The following is a 27,765-nucleotide window of genomic DNA, read 5'->3' on the forward strand; positions in this document are numbered from 1 at the left end:
TTAAGTACGACATAGATCGCGCAAGTGAGTTTTTTTGACACCTGTAAAAAGTATTCAATGCTAATGAATCTATTGTGTTGTTTGTCATGCCAAGGGTACCACTAGGAGGGCACGACCCTGGCAAAGTGCCAGACACCCTTGCAGTATGGAGGTCTATATATAGCTAAGAGCCAAAGGGCCAGGGGCCTATATATAGGACGGTTGGATGGTTATTCGCAGGTCTGTCTCCCATCAGTCTTATATTGGTATCAGAGCTCAGGGAAGGGGGAGGCTATGGAGAAGGCAAGGAGAAGGGTACGAGTCCTTTGCATGGTGATGCATGCTCTCTCTCTCTCTCTCTCTCTCTCTCTCTCTCTCTCTCTCTCTCTCTCTCTCTCTCTCTCTCTCTCTCTCTCTCTCTCTCTCTCTCTCTCTCTCTCTCTGAGGGAAGAAGGAGGAAGGAGGCATGTAATCTTGGGAAGAATGCATGGATTCTCTCTTTCTCTCTTGTCTCCTTTGTTAGAGTTCCATGACAGAACAGAGCACAAGAACTGGGGCTTCCTTGGTGGTGGGTTCAACTTGACAAGCAAAGCCATGTGAGAATGGGTCCTGCCATAGCAAACTCAGGGTGTCAAACAAAGCAGATGGCGGTGATTCCGGCTCCAAAATTGAAGCACCCCCTTCTCCCCTCTCTAAGTTGTTTCTTGAGCGAATCCATCCAGGGCTTTGCATTAGGGAAAATATGAACCCCAAAAGGGCCCTTTAGCTTAAGGGGTGATTAAGCATGGACCAATAGAAAGAGGGTGGTGGCCACAGCTATACCCTCTAAAAGGTAGGGTAGTAGGGGGGCCTTGGGGCCTATTTGTTCCCCTCATTATAAAGTAACCTTAAAACTTTATTTTATTTTTGAAAATCTCTAAATCTCACTTTTCACTCCCCAAAAGCTCCCCTAACCAAATACATGGTCGAAAAACTATTTTCTTCGACCAAAATCTGCATTTCTCAGCAAGTACCCTCCATTCTACCTCTTCTCTCTCTCTCTCTCTCTCTCTCTCTCTCTCTCTCTCTCTCTCTCTCTCTCTCTCTCTCTCTCTCCCCGCCCCCCTGGCCCGACCTCCAAGCTTTCCATAGCTGCACCAACTATCTCCCCCTTTCATCCACACCATTCCTTTGAACTACTTCTTCTCCCCATTGAACCACTTCTCCCCCTCCCTCCAAGCTTTCCATAGTTGCAACACATATGGAAGCTTTTTATAACTACACCACCTGTCTCCCCCTTTCATCCACACCATCCCTTTGAACTACTTCTTTTCCCCTTGATGCCCATTGAACCACTTCTCCTCCTCACTTCATTGTTGAATCAACATTCCTATCTCTCCAACACCATGACTCTTCTTCTTCGATGCTACCATGTTTACCCCCTCCACTTCAAGGAAGCCAAAGGATGAGATAGAAGCGGTTTGCTTGCATAATAATAGAGATTTTGATAGGGAATGCATGTCGCAAGTGTTTTCTAAAGGATCTTGGGTCCTCATGCAACCTCCAGCTATCGAGCCTCATCAAGTTTGAAATCGTGGCAGCCTCGATGAACATTGGAAGGGGAGACTTCTTGGTTTCAAGAACCATAGAGTCAATGTCACAGTGGTCATCTTGGCATTCCATGTGCTTGAGGAATGGAAGCTCAAGAGATTTTCCATTAAATTGTAAGTTGTAAAACATTGTTGGTTGCAAATTCTAAATGCTTGTTATTTGTTTTTGACTTGATAATTTTTGGTGTTGTCATAGATATATTCCAATCTGACTTTGTCGAGGAACAACCAATCAAGAGTCTCACAAGAACCTTCAATGCTCTTCACGCCAACATTAATGCTATGATTCTTCCCAACTCACCACCTTCAATGCTACAACAATGGAGAATCTTCTTGTGCTCACACATGTATGTAGTGCCGGCCTCAGAGGATGGATATGGTAAGATCATTTTTATTGACAAACCTTCATTAATTAGCATGGAATGGCCACAACCCAATGTTTGGTCACTCTTCTTTGTGAAGGAGAAGATGCTTTCCAATATTTTCTCATTAAAATTTGGGAAGGCTTCCAGATTAGTAGGGCTAAGTTGGTGCTACCCCGTGCATATTTTTGTACACTTTTTAAAGACATTGCCATTCAGTGTCACACCTACTATGTTTTCTAGCAAGAATGTTATGTATGAAGTACTAAAACTTGTATTTGGAGATAATTGCGGAATGGTCAAGGGAGTGCACCAAGGAGATAAATACAAGTGTAAGATGGAGGCTTCAACTATTGGGATACGGTATCTTAAAGTGTGTACTACTTTGTACCTACGCTTCCACTATGAGCGTTGGATGTGCAAGAGTGGAAACACAGTAGTGGGCATGTCAATTGTCACGAAATTAGCAACACTGGATTGCAGGGATATCCACTTTGTGAGATTGTGCAAGTCTGTGACCATTGGACTCTCTCCAACATACAAGAACACTTTATTATCTTGGGATACAAAGATATCAAAGATGCCTACTTTTGTCTCAATCGCCACAAGGTTGGTTAAATTTTTGTGTTGTCTACATGTGTCCCAATGTTAGTCTTGCTAAGCTTTTTTGTTGTTTCAGATTGGTAGGCGGATGGAGGCAGCCATAAAAGTTCAAGAGGAGTGGAGGGTTGGCAGCACATTGCCTTTAAGTTGATCTAATAGATCAATGTAACCGGCTCTAATGCCACGTTGTAAAGCATTTTGTTTAATGGAAATACAATTTTTTTTATCGTTATAGTATCATTATCATTGATTAAGTTTTTTAATTTTTGTTTGGGTGTTTGTGTGCACACCCATGTGTGTTTGTGTGTATCTCAAGAGAGATTTGGGTTGGTCTTTTTTTGTGCAGTGGGTGAGGGGGTGGGTATATAAAGGGGAGGGAGCTTTCTATTTTGTCGATCTTCAATATCAGCACATATGAGAGAGAGAGAGAGAGAGAGAGAGAGAGAGAGAGATCACCATGGCAACACATGATAGCGCATCCTCCTCCCACTCAACAACAGCATCGGAAGAGCCACACACACCCCTTTCACAGTTCCTTCTTTTCCTAGAGGACACCAAATATGTTGGATGCAATGATCTTCACGACTTCTTCACTCGCACAATGGATTTAGAGAAAACCATGCAAGTCCACAATGACACTTTTCAAGACATCATAGAGTATATGCATGTGCATATACTCAAATATGTAATGAATTTTGAAGACAACACCATGTTGTGGTTGCCATGTGACCTACTTCACTACATCCACAAGGGCGACATTGCATTTTCAAAGAGACAACCCTGTTTTGAGGCGATTGCAAAAGAGGTGCACCACTTCCACCAAGTGACAAAGAAAGTTGCAGACTCCTTCAAGAAGCATCAAAATCAGGACAATCTTTCTTATCCAATATTTCCATTCTCTACTTCCTTGTCAATGAGGAGCCCTCCTTGGAGGAGATGGAGATCCTGCATCTGGCAGTGGGTGGGGTGCTACCATATCATAAAGATCCCAAGACCACCCCTATAGATGTCCAGAGTGAGCAAATATTGCAAGCCGCCAAATATCCCCACATATTGGAAGGGGCAATTGTAGTGAGAGAGTAGATTGTCAGCACCTCCAGGTGCCTGACCCCGACAACCATGGCCCTGCTGTAATACTCAAGGTGGAGATCGATCGCCTCAGCAACATAATTATTGAAGATGAAGAGTATTTATTTTTGCATGATCTAGAAAAGGCTTTTGGCATCCGACTAGATGAGTGCCTAAGCCTCGTATGCAACAAGATGGAGTTCCCTCTTGATTCTTCACCAGAACCTGTAGAAGACAAGCTGCTTTCACTAGGGAACTCTGTTGCTGACACAATTGTGCTCATACAACAGAAATTCTCAATGCAGAGTAGAGTCATGTCGCAGATGAGGAGTTTATTGCAACAAAGGCCGGGGTTGTTGCCAACCAAACTCATATCTGCCATGACTCACCTGATTTGCACAACCCTCGCAAACTTGATGAGAAAAAATACTCTATCAACCTTGAAGCCACGGAAACTATGGATGATGAGGATAAGAAACAAGAGGTATTCTAAGCGTCTTGTATGTTGAGAATTCTACCTTTCTTGTTTGCATTTAGTTAATTCCATTTTTGCAGGATGTTTTGGACATGGACCTGTGGGCTAGCCAGAATGGGGGGGGCGGGGGGGGGGGGGGGTGGGGGGTTGGGTTGGGCCTCAAACAACCCTTGCACACTACATCGGCAAACTACCAATGCAAGATGTGTGCATCATACACAAGGATTTCTCCCCCAAGGACCATTTTGTTTTGTGGGTCCTTAAGGCTGCTAGCAAATCCTATGCTTAGCCACCATCCCTCAAACAACCCATGTAATTGGTTAAAAAATCCCTTGCAATTTTCACTTTTGGTTTTTTTTTGGTGGGGCAAGGTCATGGAACACATAGCACTTAGTCAAGCATTGGGGGTTGACAGTGCCCAAGGCATAGCTGCCTCTGTACTTACATCCATCCTACCCAATGCTGAAGAACGTCGTAGGGAGATCGCAAAGCACCTCCTATCAAAAGATTGTTAAGCCTGTTTATTGAAGCATTTTAATGAAAATTGTTTCAACTTCTTCTTGTCCATGATCTATTGCAACTTCACGTTACTGTTTTGATCATGTTCAGTGACCATGTCATTGGATGCAATTTGTAAAACCTTCACTTGTAGTGATCTGTATTAGCTACTTGAAAGTTAATTTTTATATTGATAAACTGTGATTGGCAGGAAAATATTCATTTGGTATTCCATGTGGCTTGCACATACTAGACCATGGCAAAAATGCCCTACATGACTTGTATCTGGCACTTTCTCGTGCCCTTGTGGATAGGGCTTTTTAATCCTATTTTGCCATGATCTAGCTTGTGCAAGTCTCCTGGATTACCTATTGGGCAAGTAATTAGCATCTAAGATTCAACCAAAAATATCACTCATGCCTAAGGCAATGTGCTAGTTGCATGTCCTTGGCCATGATTGTTATACGCTTAGCATGGACAACACATAGGAACATGTCCTCAAAGAGAGTGACCAAATAAGTTCTGCAGCCTCTTGGATTGATTCTAAGGCAGCAACAAACATCCAAAGCTCTGTGTTGTATCTTTGGAGCACCTCTCTACACATACGTGCAAATGGGGGCTTCTCGATAAGAAGATTCATTGTCTTTTGGTACTGTCGGATTTCAGCGAACGCTCTACAGTACCATCGTTCTCTTTGAGGTCGTCACTGTGGTGACCTTTGAGATCCTTGTGGGCGTGATCTTTGCGGCTTCTTGTCGAATTTTGACTTGCAGTGATGCTTGGGTGGTGGCTCGAGGGACATCTTCATTAGGATTGTAATCTTCATCATTGATGGGTGGATCAAAAGGCATGGCACCCATCCCCCTGAGCAGTAACTTGTAGGCCACCTTTTGGTGACCTGGGCCGGATGGCCTCGCACCCATCCCTCATGGCAGCGTCTTCCTGCCCACCCTATGATTCACTCGGATCTCCTCCCTTTCCCATGGTGGCTACTCATTTACACTTTTGGTTTCTGATTAGCACGCACCTTCTGCCTCCTGCGTGCCTCATTGGTCTTTCATTATTCTTTACTGTGTGTTTGGTCCTTGCCATCTAGAAAGTGTGTTTGGGTACGTCCTTAGAGCTTGTGGTTTTAGATGAGGGAGGGAGTGGTTTGTGTTTGTGATGGGGGGTTTTGCCCTTTTTATATAGGGTGGCCATATAAGGGTGGGTTCACACGGTGGAAAAGAGCCGCTAAAAGGACGAGAAAATAATTTTTTGAAGTACAAAACCACAACAAAGTAGAGAAGTACTCAAACACACAAAGATAGCCGTCTACTTGAACAATTGCGTAAACAATCAAACAATGAAAATACTTGATCCAAAAAACAAGAGGCTTGTGACACAAAAATTTATGCTATAATACTCAAATACATGGATTACAAGTGCATCCAAGTGCGTTTGGCCAATGGCTTTTTCATTATCATGAGATTCCAAGTACATCTACTACCATGCCTGGCCCAGACTTTTCCCACCCTAGTCCTTGATATTGCTACTGCTATTGCATGTCGTGTTGGACCTTGTGAGAATCTCCAACGCTCTAAGGAACAAGCATGGGCCAGTCGGGCTTCTTTTGCCAAGCGTGATGACCTTGCATGTTCAATCGACACTTTTGCAACCAAAAGTGGTACAGGAAAACGAGTTGAACATTTCTTGAAGATAGCATGAGCGCACTAAACCCCCTCCATGTCTTGTATTCTTGAAGTAGACACCCCTGGCATGATAGTGTGACTTCTCCATACCTTCTGTGCTCCAAATATCCAATGAACCATACATGTTCATAAAGTATGCACCATGTGAATAGAGGATATGTTGCCCATAAAGCCACAACACATCCATGATCAAAACTAGAGCATAGAACAGACCAAGGTGGAATAGCAAGAACTCACCATATAGTGTGTAATGTTTGTTTCACCTCATGATGTGACGATCGGCTTTGTGAACTCCACCACCAAATTTTGGAATTGTTGTCATTGCTCATTAATTTTGCTTGCAAGCCGTACTATCTTTATCATCTTGTTGAATACCACCCAAACTTGTTGTCGGCTAAGCACAACACTTGCATTCCTATCATTGTTCGTGGTATACTTACAAAGATCCTTCCACAACTCCCATCCACCTTCAGATGTTCATAATCCGGCATGTGCACTACTTTCCTTGGGTTGAACCCTCTTCAAAAAGTGCCTTGCCTTTAGTCCACTCATGAACACTGGTTGGGCCACTTCTTGAGCGCTTGCATTGTTCTTCTGTGCAACAATGGAGGTGTTGATCCCATGACAACCTATTGAATTTAGAAGCCCTTCCACTTTTGAGATAGCATCAAGCAACCTCTTCGTAGGCTTCATTGTAAGGCATAATCTATATGTAGCTTCCATAAACGATCAAAAACGCGCATAAAAGCATGAAGTGTGCAAAAATGCACATTTTTGAGAGGAAAGTTAACTATAGGGTTCCATTCACTGTCTTTTGTGGCACGATTGGCCTCTTGCATAGGACATCATAGCACTTAATGCTCCCACACATGTGTAATTTGTGAATCGTCCTCTTTCTCTACTTCCTCAACTATTGCGTTTTTGCGTGCATTCCCCTTATAGACCTTAATGCAGAATGAACAAGGATACATAGCTCAAGCCCCTTGTTTTCACCCTAGAATGCACTTGACTATTTAAATCGCCACCTAAGTGCCAATCAACTTCAAACTCCCCTATGTCATCTACTTGGGAGTTTTCCCCCAGCTAGCTATGCCTTTATGACATCTATTATCCACATAATGCGTTCAAAAATCCAAGCAAGCACTTCATGCGTCTCCTTGAGAACCTCAATAGCACCAAGCCACCAAAATTCTTTCTTCAGCTGGACACTGAAATGGTACAAAATCCTCGTTCATAGCTGTACGTTTTGCATGAAATAATGCCTCATTCATGAGAGTAATACTCATCCTTTCTAGTGTTTGTTTCTTCACAATTTGACACTCGTCTAGCTTGAGCACAAACACCAACTTTGATCCTAGCACTACAACATGTGCAAAATAACATATGAAAAAACATGATTTGAAAGAAAAGAGGCTATGCATTACTATAGCCATTAGGTGGTAGACCATAAAAATGTACCATTCCCATTTGAATCTTTCTCGAATTAGAAAAAATATTATTTGACATTAAGGAAATCCCTTGTCGACTCTGTCTGCACCTACGCTTGCATTGGTACGTTTCCTTACTCTTTTTGACAACTTGGTAAAGATGGATGAAGGCATAGCCTCCTCTATGTGCAAATAGCCCCCTATTTGAAAGTACACATTCTTGTTTGAAGCCTTCTTAGCAAGATTGATCTTAAGTGGTATAGGAAAAACATTCTCAATTATTCCTCTTTCCCTTAAAGCATCCTTAAGGAGACCATATAACGCAATGTATCCCTTAGTACTAATTCCCACTTCATCACATGCCTTTTGCACATCAACATCGCTCACAAGATTTGAAAACTTTTGCATCACCTCTTTGTAACAACATTATTCAAATATTCTGCATTTGGTGCTCATAGAAGAGCTATGACATTTGATTTCTTCAGGCACAAACTCAACAAATGGATGTGATCCTCCTGGTTGTGGCCACCACACAACCCTTGGATAAAATTCCTACAAGAAGAAACAAAATCATTACCACAAAAGCACCTTAAACCACAGATTGAAGCATAGCAAAATGTCCTTGTAGTTGTAACCCTTCTTTTTTTAGCACCGCCTTTGGGGACTAAAGTCTCTATGGTGAGAAAATCCTCTTACATTCCCTTGCACCTAAGGGCATCTTTTTAAGAGCGGGATCTTATCTTCAAGCTTCACAATCTTAGCATCCTTCTCTTCCACCTAAAGTTTAAAAGTTTCCACTTCCTCCTATGTATGAATGATCCTTTCATGCAATCCATTAGTGGTATGGGAAAGAAGTTGGCATTGATGCAAAGACCATTGTGCGATATCAGCTCCAATAGTCAACAATCGCTTGTAGTATTCAAGAAGACCTTGCTCCCCTCTACCTACATGTTGTAAGAATGAAGCAAGGCTATTGAATGTTGAATACACATTGATGGTTGGATCATTAGGGTAGAGGCAACCGTGCACCCAAAGGTCCACATTGGTGTTACTTGCACCATTAGAAAAATTTTGAATTCATTTTTGGGCCCCATGATATGACCTATCATTGGAAAGTTCTTGAAAAATGGATTCTAAAGAGCCAAGGTCTGAAAAGTTTGGATGACTTCTATGAAAGTTATGCCATTTTTTTTCAATCAGCCAGGTTTTGTTACCGTTACGGTAATCTAAAATCACCTTTTTCTAGATCTACATGAAGGCAATGTCCGATACATGCATGCTATATATCAATAGATAGCATTTGAAGAGTAGATTCTAAATATCCAACCTCTGACAAGTTTGGATCTTATTTGCAAAAAAATTACCAATCCCCACTTTTTGAAAGCTATGCCACATCAATAATTCTTACAAGGCCCATTTTTGACTCCAAACTTTTCCTAATGCCACGGCGTTGTTGTGTAGTTTGCAAGTAATGATGCTTTGAGGGTGTGAAGTCCTTTGGTAGTCGAACATGTAAAGACATCATTTTTGAACTTGGCGATCTTGTTGTGGATGAGAGGTTTGTAATTTCATTTAGCTCCATGACAAGGGGAATAAAGCTTGCCTCAAGCAAGAGAACTATGGAATGGAGAGTTGCAGCATAGCTATGGAGTGGAGAGCTATGGGATGGAGAGCTGCAACAGAACTACAGAGTGGAGAGGAGAACTATGGAGTGGAGAGCTACGGGGGGGAGAGCTGCGACAAAGCTATGGAGTGGAGAGATATGGAGTGGACCCGCAACAAGGAGAGGGAAGGAGGAAGAGTGTGTACTAAAAAGTTAAAATCACCTTTTTCTAGATCTACATGAAGGCAATGTCCGATACATGCATGCTATATATCAATAGATAGCATTTGAAGAGTAGATTCTAAATATCCAACCTCCAACAAGTTTGGATTTTATTTGCAAAAAAATTACCAATCCCCACTTTTTGAAAGCTATGCCACATCAACAATTCTTACAAGGCCCATTTTTAAGTCCAAACTTTTCCTAATGCCACGGCGTTGTTGTGCAGTTTGCAAGTAATGATGCTTTGAGGGTGTGAAGTCCTTTGGTAGTTGAACATGTAAAGACATCATTTTCGAACTTGGCGATCTTGTTGTGTATGAGAGGTTTGTAATTTCATTTAGCTCCATGACAAGGGGAATAAAGCTTGCCTCAAGCAAGAGAACTATGGAATGGAGAGCTATGGAATGGAGAGTTGCAGCATAGCTATGGAGTGGAGAGCTATGGGATGGAGAGCTGCAATAGAACTACAGAGTGGAGAGGAGAACTATGGAGTGGAGAGCTACGGGGGGAGAGCTGCGACAAAGCTATGGAGTGGAGAGATATGGAGTGGACCCGCAACAAGGAGAGGGAAGGAGGAAGAGTGTGTACTAAAAAGTAGGAGAGAGAGAGAGGAGTGAGAGAGAGGAGAGTGATTTTGGAGGAAAATTAAAAAAGGAGAGAAGTTTGACATTTTGCAAGTCTAGCAGTGAGATTTTAAGGGAGAATTTTATTTTTGGGTATACATATAGGTTGGGGAGAAGCTTTGAGTAAAAATGAGGTCTATTTCAAAAAAATTTGAAAAAGTGCTTTTGTAGATTGGGTTTATGGACGCCCTTGATGATGTGGAAAAAGAAAGGGGGAGAGGGTAGTTATTGTCATAAGGGCCACCACACTTATGGATAGAGAGAGAATGTACCTATCCTCCCTCCATAGCCTCTCTTTCAGCCTACAAAAAGCCTATGGCAGCCTAGAAAAAAGCCTATGAGAATACCCTCATTCAATGGATTTGTCTCCTAAATCACACACATTTTTAGTCTTAATCCCTTAAAATTAGTCATCCTTACAAGGCCCTTTTGGGCTTCATATTTTTCCTAATGGTGAAGCACGCTGCGTTGTATTTTTAATCTCTCTGCAGCACAACCTGTGTCACTACCATCACTCCAAAAGCTCTTTTTCACATGCGACTGCCCAAGTGAAAGGTAATTAGGTTAGGAATTTACATAGGAAGCATGCCCACATGGGGCACATCCCCTCTCATCTTCCTTCCTCTTGCAAGAAAATCATGAGCCACCAAGGGACTATACATGCAGCAGGCAAGTCGAGGCGATGAGTTGCCGCCAAGGAACGGTACATGCAGTAGGCAAGGCGAGGTGAATCCCTGCACACTCAAAACATTACAAAGAAATTTGCGAGCTTGCAAAAATCTCAGGTGTGGATCATCGGCATCTATAGGTAAAGCCAAGGCAAAGAGTCTTGGCAAGGACGATCCCAACAAAGAACCATTCTGCTAGGAAATCTTGGCAAAGAACCTTGGCAAGGCCGTCTCAACATGACTCACAATCGGCAAATGTCAAGGCTCGAGGGAAGGCAACATGCATTGGTCATGCATGGCATGTAAAGGGAACAACTCGGAATCCCACCGTCTATCAAGGAGGGACACATCAAGTAATTGCCAAACCCATGCTGATGCAGGGCATGGTACTAGTGGAAAATCATGATGCATAGATCTTGCAAGGGCAAAGACGGGATTTTTCCACACACACAAAACAGGCGGTCGGCCGGGCATGTCGGCACGAGTACCTCATAAGGTACGCAATTGATTTTTATTTTAATTGAGAATGTATTCGATTGTTATGGCATTATGTATGGTCTTGCAAGTAAGGGCGGTATGCTATCGCAAGAGGGAGCTACTCCAAAAGCAAGGTGCATTGTGGAGTTTCCATCAATTGCGTAAGATGTGCAATGGCTAGGAGCCGCACTTGAGACAGGAAAAATATTATGTAAAAGCAAGTTAAGGCACGACACATTACTTGTCATGTACATTTCTTCTCACCTACCTTTGCTTGAAGAAGGCGGTAAAGATGCTCGGCAGGCCGACCACTAATTACAAATGGGTAAGCCAACAGGAGTCTCTCTATGTCGCATTCTGGATTTGCAATTTTGTTGGGGCATGGCTCCTATGCAAACTGTTTTTGAACGTTAGTCAATCAAGACAATCCTAAATGGTGAAGCATGGCTTCTATATCTATACATCGTCAAACACACCATGTGGTGATACAAAGCTTGTGCTAAGGGTGGTGCTTCAAGTCTTGGCAGATACGAAGACACATCAAAAACTTGCCAAGGACAACAACAATAAAACCTAGCAAGAGCATCTATTGGCTACGAGCATAGATGCACTCATGTGAAGCAAGGCCTCCGTTTGCGCATCATATGAAGCTTGTTCTACGGGTGGTGCTTCAAGTCTTGGCAGATACGAAGGCACATCAAAAACTTGTCAAGGACAACAATAATAAAACCTAGCAAGAGCATATGTTGGCTACGAGCATAGAAGCACTCATGTGAAGCAAGGCCTCAATTTGTGCATCTTGCATTGAGGATTCCAATGTTTGGAATATGCAATCAGCATACAAACTTGGGGGACTTTGCAATATGTCTGCACGTTATTTCCTTGAGTGTTGGTATGAACCACACTGGAGGGTTTATGAAAGCTTTACATTCTTCAAAATCCTTGGCTATGAGACATATTCATTGTCAAACATTGAACTCCAACAAAAATCCACCCTCAAGCGAGCAAATGTTTATGGAGTTCGAGACAATGGATGATATCAAGGTGACAAGGTTAGACAACTTTTTGTTTTTCTATACTTCAACCTTTAATTTGGACATAATTTCCTCTTATGCAAAGCACAAGGCTTTGACACACCTAACATGAAGCAAGGCTTCATCACAGTGCCAAAGTAGTGTCCATTGATTTGGACTCAAGGACATTGACACACAAGTTTGGGGAATTGGCAATACATACCAGTATAGATTGTACACGGCAATTACAATATTGGCTCAATCTCTAGGGGCCATCATTGTCGCCAAGGGCTTACACCTCTGCGTGCACTGCATGCCAATGAGGTAGACATAATTTCACCTCGTTATTGTTTATGCTTCCACTACAACAACGGCTACTCTGTCAAGACGATGTTATTTATTATACATTGTGGAAAACATTAATGTTCTTGAGAAGATCTTACCACTTTTGTTTTCAAAAGGGACTTCTCCAAGGGGGAAGTAATGGCATGTCAAGGGTAGGACTAGGAGGGCACGACCGCGGCAAAGTGAGGTAGACATAATTTCACCTCATTATTGTTTACGCTTCCGTTATAACACCAGCTACTCTATCAAGGATGAGGTAAGTTATTGATGGATTAAAAAAAAAATTATTTATGTTTCTTCTGTTGATGTCAATGCACAACAACCTTAAAAGAAACGTAAATCAAGGACTTAATTCACAGGCAAAGTACCATACTTAAGCCACCCTAGTACAAGCACAACCACATACAAGGTGGGTGGGTCAAGGTGTGACTTATGCTACCTCTCTCTGGGAGAGCGTCATACAAGCAGGCTGTTGTATGCTTATAGGATAAGCATACAACAGTCACAACCACATACAAGGTAGGTGGGTCAAGGTGTGACTTATGTTACCTCTTTCTACGAGAGTGTCATACAAGAAAACTGTTGGATGCACAATAGCATACGCAAAGGGTACACGCTACAGTGACTTAAGGAATTTTCCTCATCCCAACATTCTCTTATCTTTCCTATTTCTCTCAAAGACTAATGATAACCTTCTAAGTAGGATTTTTATACATGTTTTGATTATGTATAGTCATGAGCTAGGGTGCTCTGACTCTCAACAAGAAAGGGGCAATGCCGCCACACAAATAAATATTCATCGATTAGTAGATTGGATACTAATTTAAAATTGGCATAAGGGCTAAGAGCCACAAAGGCTTAGAGCCATCTATTTTCAATGGGCTAAGAGAAAACCGTGTTTTACTTCATGAGTGATTGTTCTCAAGATCAAACCTATCTACCTAGTTAAGTACCCAATGATTCTAATGGACAAGCAAGAGTCTTGCCATTAATGATTTTTTGGGTGCCACTTTAGCACTACATACTTCTAGTGCAAAGATCAAGTTGAGTTTTTGAAAGTCTTAACTTCGTAAAGGCTTATCTATACCAAGGTGTATAAATGAAGTAACATTTCATATAGCACTGCTATCCATAAAAAAACCCAAGATTATGGACTTTCAAGTCTATCAAAGATCTAGTTGTGAATACAATTCCAACTTCAGTGGATCTCTTGCTTTGTCTATAGCACTGAGAGTGTCTATAGGAGCACAATTTTGGGGTAAGACCCAAATCACAATTACTAAATCACTCACTAAGTGTGATGGTCAATTTTTGAACCTTCACGCTTGTACTTTCAAGGAAAGGTCTTCTCCTCTACAACGGGATAATCATGGTATCATTTGGAATCTGCCAAGGGTTTCAAATTGGCAAGATGAGGGAAATAATCATCAGGTAACTATCTGTGTCTATTCATTAGTTTCTCTTTAGTGTTTAGTTGACAGGTTGGGTCAATACTTAGCCCCTTGAAGCAGGGATTTGGTACTGCAAGATATGTTTCTAACTTAATCTCAGTATGTACTTTGGTTTTTTTTTTTCCTGTTTGTATATGCTTTGATTAAGTGTTCCCAGAATGGGATGTATATGATGTTTCCATATTGCTCGATAGACACATGATAAGGTCATGTTGGAGCAAAACACTTTGGGAAAGTATTGTACCAGGCAATTTCTACACTTTTGCAGTTACAGGTCTATATGGTACGGTTTTTTTGCACATGTTGTTAGTCACAAGGTGTGCAACATGGTTCATGAACTCATAGAGATCGCTTTAGCCAGTGTGGAGTGAGGTTCATGAGGGTCCCTCTCCACTCATGTCTCTGGGGCTGGCATTGGCGCTTGTTTCTTAGTGATGTGTCACGACCCAGAGTCCCTAGGTGCTGGTCACATCCGTTTATTAGACCATTTTAAGCACATAGTATCAAGAGCAATTTTAGTGGCAAAAAATTATTGGGTACTAAGTACATACTTGTTGAGGTTACAAGTATTGTAAACAAGATTAACATATGGTTGTTTACAGCTATAGCATAGCTATGTTTTGTTTAATGAAAATGTTTCATTGTTGGTATTTAGATGTGATTAAATTTTCACATTCTATTATGACCCAACTTTTGTTGCAAGTCTTTCACGTACGTACCGTGGAAAGTCTTGCCTCATGCATCTGAAGCAACATCATCTAATGTGCCCTGTGTGACTACAATTCCAACATCTCAATTGTTGACACAAATGAGCCCACTTTCTCATATGAGTTGTTGTCGTGGACTCAGAATTGTCACACATATCAACTACCACAAGTGAATCTATGGCTCTACAACATGTACAAGGGCAATGTGCATAAACCAATGCAGAAGTGCACCAACCTAGAATGAAAGGATATCCTATGGGAGAAGATCCTCTCAAAAGAGCTCACTAGTACTCATGGTACTCAAGCACATCAACGCATAAAATCTCTCGCAGTAGTGTAACCACATTGTTCTCTGCAATCGTCACATTGATGCAAGTCTCAACTGCCAAATGTACCTCGAACGTGTGTCTAGAACCTATAGAGCAAGTGGAAGAATGACTCAACCACTGCCAAAGCTCAAATCTAGCTACCTGTAACCAGTGTGACTGCCTAGAAACTGTATGTAGTAGACTCACAATTAGAAGGTCTATCGATAAAAAATAGTGCATACCATAAGTCTACCTGTGACCATTGAGAGCATACCATAAACCTCACTCTTACAAGAGTGGATACAAGAACACCAATGTGTCCTAAACAATCACATGCCTGCCAATGTGGAAGCAAACTCGACCACAAGAAGAGGGAATCACCGTCTCAATCCAATGATTGCAAATATATATAAAAAAGTGTATGGCAATCAAGCCAAAACTATGACAAGAAATCTAGGGAAAATCGGACAGTCTCCTCTACAAAACGAGCGAAATCTCAATGCAAACTCTCAAACCATAAACGACATCCAAGATGCCAAAGTGGGAGATGATCTCGAACACTACAAGCTGACCAAAAAATCTATCAATCAAAAGTATGGCAAAGCGGGAATAAACCTCGACCACTATAGTCATGTCAAAAAAGGACTCAAAAGACCATAAACCAAAACCACTACTCAATGCCAAAGAGTAATGCCAAAATGGCTCCACAATGTACATTCAATGGAAAGCCGCACTCAACGTACACAAACGGAGTGATCGCGCGCATAACAAGTACTGAAAGAGGTGCAATCTAGAAAATTAATCAATGCGGAAATAATGCTCTCAAGAGAGATTGGCACTCAAAAGTGCTCGTCGAAATGCAAGTACAATGGGCATCAACATGCGCCATAACCATATGCAAAATTTTCTTCAAAGACCATGAACGAAAGCACAAGATTATTGCCAAAGTGTCCTTTGAAAACATGTAAAAGAAGCTCCACCTATAGTGCCAATGCCAACAACTTTGCCTTGGCCAAAAATGGGTATCTGTCGGCCAAATCAACTCACTTCTTCTTTATCCAAATCTACCAAAAAACCTCAAATCTCAATGCACAAGTTGAAATTTCATCTTCAACTCAAAATTTATGCACTCAACTTTGAGCACTTGTCGTGCTTTCAAAAGTGCATCGTACTTGCACACTGCGTAGTGTGTTGCACACTGCGCAAAATAGAAAACCTACAATTTGTTGTATACGGTCAATTTCAATTGAATATTAGTAAAAAGATGAGGAATTTGCAAAAGGTTTCTTTTGCAAAGTTGTAGACCACATCAAAACAAAGGGGCTTGAGCAAAAAAAAAAAAAGATTTGCATTCTACAGGGAGAAAAACGATTTGCAAAACTGTGTTGCTACGCACACAGTTTTTGGGACAACACTTCACTTACGCATTCTTTTCCACACTGCCATCTAAGCTTTCACAAGAGCATGCATCACTCTCAGCTGACCTCACAAGCTCCCATTGCATCTCACAAAGATTTCAAGATTTCTTGATCTCTCCACTGTTGTCGGGGGATATTGGGTTCAAAACATGAGCAGGGAAGGTGCAGGGCCTCTGGCTTTGAGAGGTGTAACAAAGAGAGAGTAGCAGATGCTGATAGATTCAACAAACTCCATGAGCACACAAATAGACCTCAAGTAAAGTTTAATCAATAATTAAAGTGGCCGTTAACGGCACCATAACCTGGCTTACATCAGGTTTAAGTATTTTAAGCTCCTTACAATGGGTTAATCCAACTTATCAATGTGATTAATTATAAAAAAAATTTGAATGCACTTGATAACGATGGTGTTGCTCTCCTTTCTTCAATTGCCATCCAAAGCTCTCAAAGCTCTGTCCTCTGTTCGCTTTCAAAACTTATGTGGTTTGCACCCTTTTTCTTCGTGCTTTGCTGACCTTGGGTTTAAGGTCATCACTTTTGCTTGGACTTCTCGTTCGTGCCTCCTCTCTCTAAGATCGAGAGAGGAAGATCATATGCTTGAAGCTTTGCTTAGTCAAGAGAGATAGAGAGATCCCTCACTTTGCCTTGCTTCAAACCCCCTATGCTGCTCTTTATTGCTTTCCTTTCTTGCTCATCAAGGTCGAGAGAAAGAGCCTTAAAGCCCCAATATAGAGAAAGAGATTGAGCTCCCTCATGCCGAGAGAGAGAGAGAGAGAGAGAGAGAGAGAGAGAGAGAGAGAGAGAGAGAGAGAGAGAGAGAGAGAGAGAGAGAGAGAGAGAGAGAGAGAGAGAGAGATATTCTCCAACATCCTCATGCTTGATCCAACCTCGAGCTTGAAGTCTTACTCCTCATGCCTTGCAAGCCATGATTCTCCTCTCTCTTTCTCCTTTCAATTCCCATCTCCTCATTTGAGAGCTCCACCAAGCCACGAACCTCACCCTCTCCTCCTTCAACTTGTATCCTCCTCTTCTTCCTCTCGTTCATGCCCTTTTCCACAGGCTTCATCCCCCTTCTTTGCATGCTTTTTTGGGAGAGAGAGAGTATTTATGAGCCTTTGTTCAGAGAGGGAGCGTGATACCCTCACTTTTTGCTAAAAAAAACCTTCTAAATTTAGCCCCTCCCTAAGCAACGACGGCGCCGTCATTGCTAGGGACCATGGAATCGAGCCCTTGATGATGTGGCATGTTGACAAGGACCTGCACTAAATTCATCAACGGTGGCTCGAAATCTCTGCCCAAGAGCCGCTTGAGCACTATTCACTTCATCACCAAGCTCTATCATGCTTTCTACTGCCCAGCGCGAGCTCGTCTTGCTCTCCTTCTCTCTCTGCTCGCTGGTTGCGCCCATTGCCCATCTTTTTCTTTTCCTCCTCTTCACACACACTAAGCCCCTTGGGCGGCCCTTTAGGATTTAATTTGAGCAACCACAGCCCCTTGGGCGGCCCTTTAGCCTACATAATACCCCATATTTGGCACACACATCAACCAAAGCATCACTTTACAAAAGAAGGTATCACATTTGGCATATGTATCGCCCAAAGCACCGCCATGCAAAACATACGAGACACAAGGATCATGAAGAACTCAATGTGCTTTCGTAAAGGCACCACATTTGGCAAACACATCGATCAAGACATTGCTAAGCAACCGACTTTCCATTGCCATGTTGGGAATTCCCCGCATTCAATGCTCTCCAAGAGTCAACCCATTTTTACTAAAAGCTTGTCAGGCACTTATTGATCTTTTGACTGCACCATATTTAATATGCTATTGACCAACTTTGTACCAAGCTCAATTATCATCAACCGAGCATTGCCAAAGCACCGCTTTATACATAAATCTCGACCACGGTAGTGCCGATCACAAATCCAGCATACCCAATTATCAATGCATTGCAAGAGATGACATTCTGTACAAGATGCTCATTGAACACTTATTGCCCTATTAAGTGCACCGTATTCTAGAACCTAGTTAAATCTCTAAAACTCCCAAATGGCACACTGACCAAGTCAAACAAACTGGTACGAAACTGGTCCCCGATGTAACTTAAACGAGCAATATCTTGGCAACTAGAACTCCAAATGTCGATCTGAAACGATCGATGCGCTTCACAAGAGGAGCACTTCATGCTCATGCATTCACGTCAGTCCTAACCCTTCATATGTAGCTATCCAATCTAGTACGAATCTGCAATCCACTCAATTTCAAACTGTCATAACTTCCTCACCGTAGCTCCAATTGACGAGTTGTAAAGACAGGATCATAGAGCACTTCAAGTATTACAGTTATTACATCATAAACTTCCAATTATTATGACAGATTCAAATATCTCATCTTTTAGCATTATCAAGAGAGGTTTTGGCCCTTTAGAGCCACATTTGGCATACATTTAGCATTGAGCTAGCTTGTTATCAAGCCTTGATCATTGGTCAATAAACAGGCTTCAAAGAAGCTTAACTTGCATCCCTTTAGTCTTTTTCCTTAACATGGAAGCGGAGCTGCACGACACTGCCAAGAGTGAGCAAGCTATTGCCTTGGAGCTCTCGATGCCGCCATGCTACGTGCGATCACCATGCACTCTGATACCAGTTGAAGGGTGCACGAATGCGGTGTGTGTGTGTGCGGAGAGAGAGAGAGAGAGAGAGAGAGAGAGAGAGAGAGAGAGAGAGAGAGAGAGAGAGAGAGAGAGAGAGAGAGAGAGAGAGAGAGAGAGAGAGAGAGAGAGAGAGAGAGAGAGAGAGAGAGAGAGATTTATTATTATTTTCGGATGTCAAATATGACCTACGACACCAAAGATACATGTCACATACTATGTGTGGGGATGACAATTGACTCTCAAAACGCAAGGATCCTGGTGATAAGCATTCCAATGGAGAGCCTATATTGTTGCTTCCAACACGTTTTCAGTCACATGAACTAGACCTACATACTTTCCTCCCGGTACTTAGACTCTCAAACTTGGAGTGAGCATAATGTGCATGGTTGATGGGATTCTTCTCCATTTGCCCCAATGCCCCATCTCATATCAAAGGGAGTGGGAGCTAAGCCGAATGACTACGAAAGCACGTATCACCAACAAGTGTATAGGCTCAAGTATATAAGGGTGAGTACAATTTCCTCTTTGTGCAAAGAACATGGTTATGTAGCTGGGGGAAATATGGGTAGAGTAATATATGAAGCGTGACCCATCGAATTTTCATACATTAGCATTGTAGAAAAGCTTCATTCACTTGGGGGTCTATTGAAGCATCATGTAGCAATAGTAATGCATCCCATGTTCCAAGACACTTCTTTATGTCTCGCATCCATCCCATGCTGAAGACCTTGCTTTTAGGCCTCATTTGAAGTTTTTTGCTTGCTTCATAGGCAGGGAGTTTTGACGTATCTTTATCATTACTGCACAACCCTTTCCATGTCCATAACCTCAATCGGAAGAGAGCTCGACTCAAGAAGTGGGAGCATGTATGGTGTTTGTGTCTTAACTTGGAGAAAATTCATAAGAAAGCTCTTTTGAACATTCTAAAACTCTTTCCAAGTAGACTTTGAAATGCTCCAGCCCCACCGAAACTGCAATCGGTGTCACCAATGTGTCAACTCAACATTTGACATCCCCCTCATTACACATGTTATCAAATGCGTAGCGGGCTCTCTTACCCATAGCACATTCAACACATTCATCTATACTTCTATACTAAGGATAATGGGGGAGGGAATTCCGGTTCCCTCCCACTGCCACATGTCAGAAGCTCCTTCAAGCGACGGGTGCGGCTGCGGCTCCCGGAGCACAACGACGCAAAGAGAGAGAGAGAAAGAGAGAGAGGCGGGCCGGCCTTACTAGTGCCTCTAATAAACATCCCAATAGGCCGGATCACCACTTTACCGAGCTGCAAAACCCAATACCAAATGCAAATATTGAATAGGAATTTGGATATGGCAGCTTCAGTAGGATGGTACGAAGGAGCAAGCGTAGCAAGGTGTTGGGCATCCTGCACAGTACGCAAGCAGCCCAATAATGTCGCGTCTGCCCAGGTGGGCAGCTCAAGCCTGCAGAGAAGGACTCTCTTTGCAAGTTTCGGAGCTGCCATCGCAGCCCCGCATGCAGCCATGGCAGCTGTATCCAGAAGGGTGAAACTCAAAGATGTGGAGAACCCCAAAATGCAAGAGGCTCTGCGTGCAGCTGTCTCCGGTGACCTAGAAACTGCAGAAAAGCTCTTTTCTGAACTTATCCAAGAAGAGCCCCAAAGCGCTAGCGCTTGGTCCAACCGAGGTAGTGTTCGCATCTCGCTTCGCCTCTTTGAGGATGCACGTGCAGACCTTACTCAAGCAATTGAGCTTGCACCAGAAGCCCCTGTGCCCCTCCTCAACCGAGCCATTGCATTAGAGGTACCCAATGACGTTGTATATCTGAAATAGTAACGCAATTAAATTTTGGAGAAAATCAGTAAAGCTAATAGCGAGATCCTTATTGTTAGGAATTGTTTTGAGGAAAATTGACTTGTCGGCAGAAAGTTGCATTTATGATACTGTTTTTACCATCTGTCATCTCTCTACATTGATGGTTTCAAAAGCTGCTTGGAGTAGTTTCCTCTCTTCCCTTGTTAGGTTGCCAAGACATTGTTTTACGCTCTCTAGAAGAGGCTTTCCTGGAGTTTTTCTTAAGTTTAGCCTTTGGGCTCTGGCTGTTCATTTTTGATGATATCTAGTTGGGTGAGAAGGTATATCAAACTCGGATGGTGCATCTTAATGTTAAAGTCAGCTCCTATAAGGTAATACTTTCAGACAGAAAGAACGAGAACTAATGCTGTAATTTCCTTCTCATGGATGGATACATGCAACTCTGCATCTTTGAGGCATCTTCTCTCAAAGGCTACTGCATGTCCGTCTTGGTTAAGCACTGCCCCAACGAAGAAAAGGAAGCATTGCAGTGACCTTGAAAAGGGATTTTCTCAGATTTGGATTTATCAGTCTAGGTTGTTGACTTGAAAGGTATTTCAGCTTGTCAAAATCTTCCTTTTGTCTTTTACCCATGTGAAAGGGATCTTCTAAATGAGATCATGCAGAGCAGCTTCATTAGCAATTCCTTTGATGAATAGTCGATAATAGGAACAGAAGCTAAGAAAACTACGTACATCATGCGCTGTGGTTGAAGTGGTCCAGTCCTTTACTACCTCAATCTTTGCTGGATCGATTTTCACACTGTATGGTCCAGAAAATGTACCTTAGTCAAGAAAAACTTTCTTTTCTTGGCATTCATCCAAAGCTCATGCTTCCTCAACTCTGACCAAGACATCATCAAAGAGTCCTCTTGTAAAGTGTTTTTGTGATTTAAATATGCAATACATCATTTGATTAAATGTCGCAGGTCCATTGGTTAAGCCAAATGGCACTAGAAAAACTCAAGAGTCCAAAGGTTGTGCAAAAAGCCGTCTTATGCACATCCTCAGGTGCCATCTGTATCTGATGATTGGTACTCTTTAGATCTATGTGGTTAAATATATGAGCACCTTGCAACTTTTCTAGGATATCTTTGACATGTGGGATTGGAAAGCTGTTCTTGATTGTGACCTTGTTTAGGAATTTGTAGTCCAGGCCAGACAACTCCTCTTGACGTGAACTCATGCAATAGGGTGGTTGATTCAATGGAGAACTGCTGAGTACCAGATCAATCCTTTGATCTCTTTTGGATGCTCAAGCGGAAACTCATGTGCAAGATAGTCAGTAAAACAATCGTTACAGTTTTCAATAAACCCAGCTTGAATCTAATCAAGACTTGAGAGTGAACTCTCTTCAGAACATCCCTCTCTGTTGCAAACATGAGGTAAACAGAAAATTTATTTATTGTTCAACATTGATATGGCTTGCAACGAGAATGTCCCAATCATCGGCATCAGCATACACGAGATATTACTTGCGCTTGCCCTTAAAGTCAAAAGTGAGGATCTTCTCAATAAAACTAAGGATTTGATGAATTCGATAGTGCTATAGCATTCCCAAGATGACGTTGCATCCTTATGTGGGAGCCATCAAGAAGGCATGCACACACAAGGAGAAAGAATGTTTTTGCATCCTCCGCTTGTACACCATCTCGTGTGGGCATGTCATTAATAGCTATAGGTTAAAGGAAAAGTCGGAGATTGGTTGCATCGCCTCTGGGAACTAGTCAAGCCCATCGTGCTCCAAAGTCTCGCTCACAATGCGAGAAGCCTACGTACACATGCCCCGTGCTTGAGTACCACAAAGATGAACAACCTTTTGACTCGCTTGCTACACCATCCTTTAAAGACTGAATAGGTCTTCTAGGCTCTGCCAAGGATGTAGGAGCCGTTGACTGAGCCTCACATTGAGAAAGAAATCTGACAAGAGTGCTATGTCACAAACCGGTGACGTGGCATAGCCATTTGGGCAGGAGAAACCACACACACACACACACACACCGGCTGACGTGGCAACAGTCCCGAATTTCACGCTGAAAATGCTGACGTGGCAGTACGGTTATTTTCGATAATCACGGAGTAATTTGCGGAAGCTGGCTGACGTGGCATGCTGTACGGAATTCTGCGTTTTGCGTTGGGGAAAAGCAGCTAAAAAGCCTATGCAATTGCTGAGGAGCTTTTGGGGGAAACTTGCTTTATTTTAAGCTTAGTTTAGAGGCATTGCTTTATGAAGCTTTTGATTTTTGAAGCTTTTGGGGCTCTGCTTTTAGCATCCCTTGTAACCTTTATAAAGAACCCAAGGGGGCTCCCTCTGCGGAGCATCTGGACGCAGAGTCTGAGAGAGAGCACCCACGGGAGTTGTACAAAGATTAATATAAAAAGAAATACCGAAAGGGGCGCCAGTCTTTGGGGCCAATACCTCTTGGCACACTACTCCGCCGGCCGGTGTGGAATCAAATTGTGAATTGTTTTGAAGTGAATTCCTGTCGTGTCGCGGTAGATTCTTGACTTGGAGTGTCCAAGTCTGTTACAGTGGTATCAGAGCGCGGCCGATTTCTCTTCTACCGGGAAATCCAATCCTTTTTCTAGTGACACTTATGGATTCAAACAGAGATCAGTCGACTTCTAGTGCAGCTGGAGATGCGGGAAGAGATCACGAAGAAGATTCTCACGAGGAGTATGGCCCACCTCGGCCTACTCAGGCGAAGATTGAAGAGATGGAGCGTCGACAATTGATTGACGATGCAACAAAGATGATGATAAATTTTGCGAAGGACCCGAAATTTACAAAATTTATGTCCCGGACATCCTTCGACGAGGTGCACCCACAATGGCGGCAAACCACAGAACCACCCCTCAAATCTGCACTCAAGAAACCTCCTACTCCAAAGATGTTTACAGAGCAAGAATTAGAAGAGGTGGTTGATACACGGATTTCTCAGCTTCTTGACGCGCAGAACAAAACTGAAAAGCACGACAAAAAGTAGAAGAAAGGAACCGACTTCCCGGGTTATTTGGGTCGTCAATCTGCTTTTGCCTTGGCAAGAAAGCAGAAAAAGCATGTCAGATTTGAAGGAGTATCCAGTTCTTCTTCTTCTTCTTCTGACATTTCTTCTAGCTCTTCTGACTCGAGCGAAGAAGACAGAAAAGGGAAAAAGCGAAACAAAAAGCAAAGCTTTGGAAAGGGCAAGAAGCCTAGATTTCGCCCAGTTTCTGACAGTTCTACAGAGGACTCGTCTTCAAACAGCTCGGACTCCAATGATCACAGATTCTATGCAAAGAAGAAGAATTTCTATAAAGCCAACCAGTATGACTTTCTGGAGGATAAAAGTAAGAAAGTCAGAGAGTTTAAAGAAGGTGGACAATCAATTAAATTTGACACGTTTTCTAGATTTCGAGATGCATCGAAGGCTTTGGCCTTCATACAACAGTTTGACATAGCTTTCACTACTCAGAGCACTCCAAGATTCGGAGGGCTACCTCTTACTTAAAGGGAAATGCTCGAACTTGGTGGTCCACACTTCTATTGAACAAGAAAGCGCCAGTTAAATGGTTGAAATTCAAAAGGCTTTTTATTTCTTCCTGTTTGACTCGGGAGTATGAACGTGACATACCAATTACTTGGAACCATCTTCGGATGACCAAGAAAGATTCATTGGACGCATATTGCGAGAGATTCTGGAGCTCTTTTCTACCAGCCTCTTCTACCAGCCTCTTCATTTAAGAAGATCTCGTTCAAAGAATAGATTGAGCGGTTTACCTTGGGACTTCCTACAAAGATCCGAGATCACAGCTTAGAGCAAAAGTCAGATTTCATTCAGGAACGGATGAGTCATGCGAAATGGGGTTTTGCCATTCATTCAGACAGTTTGACCTACGCCACAGATGAAATAATGACGCAAAGGACCGAACAGACTTCGAACAATGAAAGTAGAAAGAAGAAGAGCAACCCACAAAAGAAAGAAAAGGATGCACGACCCCAGCTCACTTTTCGAGAGAGGATCAGCTACATCAAAGAAGGGAAGTGTTTTTACTGCGGGGAAACTGGGCATATCTCCGCGAAGTGCCCTAAAAAGGCATCGAAAGAACAGGATGAAGAAAGGCAAGAGAGTTCGAAAGCAGTTGAGGAACGTGGCAGAAAAGGCAGATGAAAGAAGAACTGGTACCACATTGCGTGGGGCCTGAACTGAATCAAATGAATGAAAGTACAAAACTTTGCCGCTTTTAAGGCAAAGTGAAAGATCAGGAAGCCCTCTTTTTCTTAAATGAAGGAGGCAAGGTCAACTTCTTTTCATTTGAATTGGCGGCTCGATTTTGAATTACGCCTGACACAAGCTAAGGCCACAGGCGGAAGTAGTTCTAGCGGCACCCGGACGGGATTTTGCCATTACACCGATCATTGGCAAACTTCGTTTGCAATGATAGGGGTGTTTAGGGCATGAGGATTTCTACGTAATTCCCTTGGGAGGTTGTGACGTCCTACTCGAAATCCCTTGGTACCACAAGAACAATGCCGTGGTTGACTACCGGGCCGAGAAAGGGACTTTGACAAATGTAGGGCACTTATGAACCAAGTGAAAGACCTCTTGGAAAAGGGTCTTGTCCAACCCAGTACTTCACCGTACTGCTCTCCAGTGTTGTTGGTTTTGAAGAAAGACGGATCTTGGAGAATGTGCATCGATTATAGAGCTCTCTAGAAAATCACCATCAAGAACAAATTTTTGATTCCTAGGATCGATGATATTCTTGACCGACTACAGGGATCCTCATGTTTTAGCAGGATCGATTTGAAGAGCGGATATCATCAGATCCGAATCGCGTCTGGAGATGTCTATAAGACAGCGTTTCGGACGACTTTTGGGTTATTTGAGTTTTTGGTGATGCCTTTTGGCCTAACCAATGCTCTAACGACATTTAACCGGATGATGGACATGAGAGTACAGATTATTTGTTGGCACTTTCTTTGACAACATCATTGTTTTCTCCAAGGATGAGGCAGAACATAGAGAACATCTGCTACAAGTCTTTCAGGCATTACGAGATCACAAGTTGGTGATTAATGCGAAGAAAAGTGAATTTTTCCTACTCGAGATACACTTTTTGGGACACATTGTCTTAGCAGCAGGTGTGCAGATGGACCCGGCTAAGATAGAGACTATTCGTGATTGGACTGACTTGAAGAATGTCCATGAAGTTAGAAGCTTCTTGGGCTTGTGTTCATACTACAGGCGGTTCAATTAGAAAGTTTGCAGAGGTTGCTTCCCCCTTTGCATATGTTGACGCAGAAAGGAGTCCCTTTCTCATGGGGACCCACAAAGGTGACTGCCTTTCAGACATTGAAAGAGAAATTGACTATAGGATCTGTTTTGACTTTGCCGGATTTGCAGAAGTCATTTGAAGTATATTGTGATGCTTGTGGTCGTAGTCTGGGTGCAGTCTTAATGCAAGAAGGCCATGTCATTGCCTACGAAAGCCGATTGTTTTCAGGGCTGGAATTGACAGCACAGGTTTATGAGAAAGAGCTTTTGGCGGTTATCCATGCTCTTACTCAGTGGCGACATTACCTACTCAGAGCGGACTTTACTGTCTTCATAGACCGTCAGAGTTTATGCTACTACTTGTCATAGAAACAACTATCGGAAAAGCAGATGCGGTGGGCAAACATCTTGTCACAGTTTCACTTCCAGATTGTCCATGTGTAGGGACAAAAGAACTTGGTGGCAGATGCTTTGTCTCGGAAGCCGTTGGTTTTGGCTATTTTCGCGATTCATCATAGAAGCTTCGAGGATATGGTCGGTCAGTACGCTACAGATGCAGATTTTCGCAGATGTATTCAGTTGAATACATAATGGGGAGGTAGTAGCGGATTATTCCATTCGGGATGGCTACTTGATGAAGAAAACAATGTTGTGTGTTACACAGCCGTTGAAGGAAAAGGTTCTAACCGAATGTCACTGTCCACCTTTTACGGGTCACCGCGGCATTGTTACCACCTTGAAAGGTGTGGAGAGATACTTTTGTTTGGCCGAGACTCAAGAAGGTCGTGGACGATTTTGTACGGAGTTGCTTGATATGCCAGAAGGTCAAGTTTGATAGGCATAAAGCACAGGGATTGTTACAGCCTTTACCCATACCCACCCGCCCCTAGGAAAGTATTGCAATGGATTTCATTTTTGATCTCCCGAAACACAGAGTGGGCACGATGGTATCTGGACTGTTATTGACAGATTTAGCAAGCAAGCTCATTTCATTCCAGTGAAGAAAACAGTCAAGCCACATCACTTAGCGAGACTGTTTGTGGCCCAGATCTTCAGATTACATGGCATGCTTGAGACATTGTCTCGACAGAGACCCCAGATTCACAAGTTTGTTTTGGAAGGCTATGTGGGAGAACATTGGCACACGGTTGTAGTTCTCGTCATCGTTCCACCCGCAGACTGACGGGCAATTAGAGATTGCTAATTTGGTGGTACTGGATTTGTTGACGTCTTCTTCTTTGAATCTGAAGACTTCATGGAAAAAGGGTTTTTACCTTTGGTGGAATATGCCTACAGAAACACGATTAACTCTTTGATGGGGGAAGGTGCCATTTGAATTATTGAATTTGCTACGAAGGTTCCACCCTTCCTTAGCACGAAAGGTAAGATCTCTCTTTGAAGCCGACCAGTTCACGAGGGGCTTGGACTTGGTCCGGAAGGTTTTATAGTAATCTCAGAAATAGGCAGTAGATCGATATCGTCGCGAT

At 42.7% G+C, this 27,765-nt stretch overlaps 1 protein-coding gene across 1 annotated transcript in view; it reads left to right on the forward strand.

The window, feature by feature from the left end:
* Positions 1 to 20,459: 20,459 nt before the first annotated feature.
* Positions 20,460 to 27,765, forward strand: part of LOC147447461 (uncharacterized) — a 45,968-nt gene continuing 38,662 nt past the window's right edge. Inside the window, exon 1 of the mRNA XM_086523246.1 lies at positions 20,460 to 20,970. Coding sequence (XP_086379372.1) covers positions 20,491 to 20,970 — 480 coding nt within the window. The 5' untranslated portion in view covers positions 20,460 to 20,490. The remainder of the gene's footprint in view (positions 20,971 to 27,765) is intronic.

Source organism: Adiantum capillus-veneris, chromosome 11 (assembly GCF_014529385.1).
Source record: "Adiantum capillus-veneris isolate H3 chromosome 11, ASM1452938v2, whole genome shotgun sequence".
In the NCBI taxonomy this organism is placed as follows: domain Eukaryota; kingdom Viridiplantae; phylum Streptophyta; class Polypodiopsida; order Polypodiales; family Pteridaceae; genus Adiantum; species Adiantum capillus-veneris.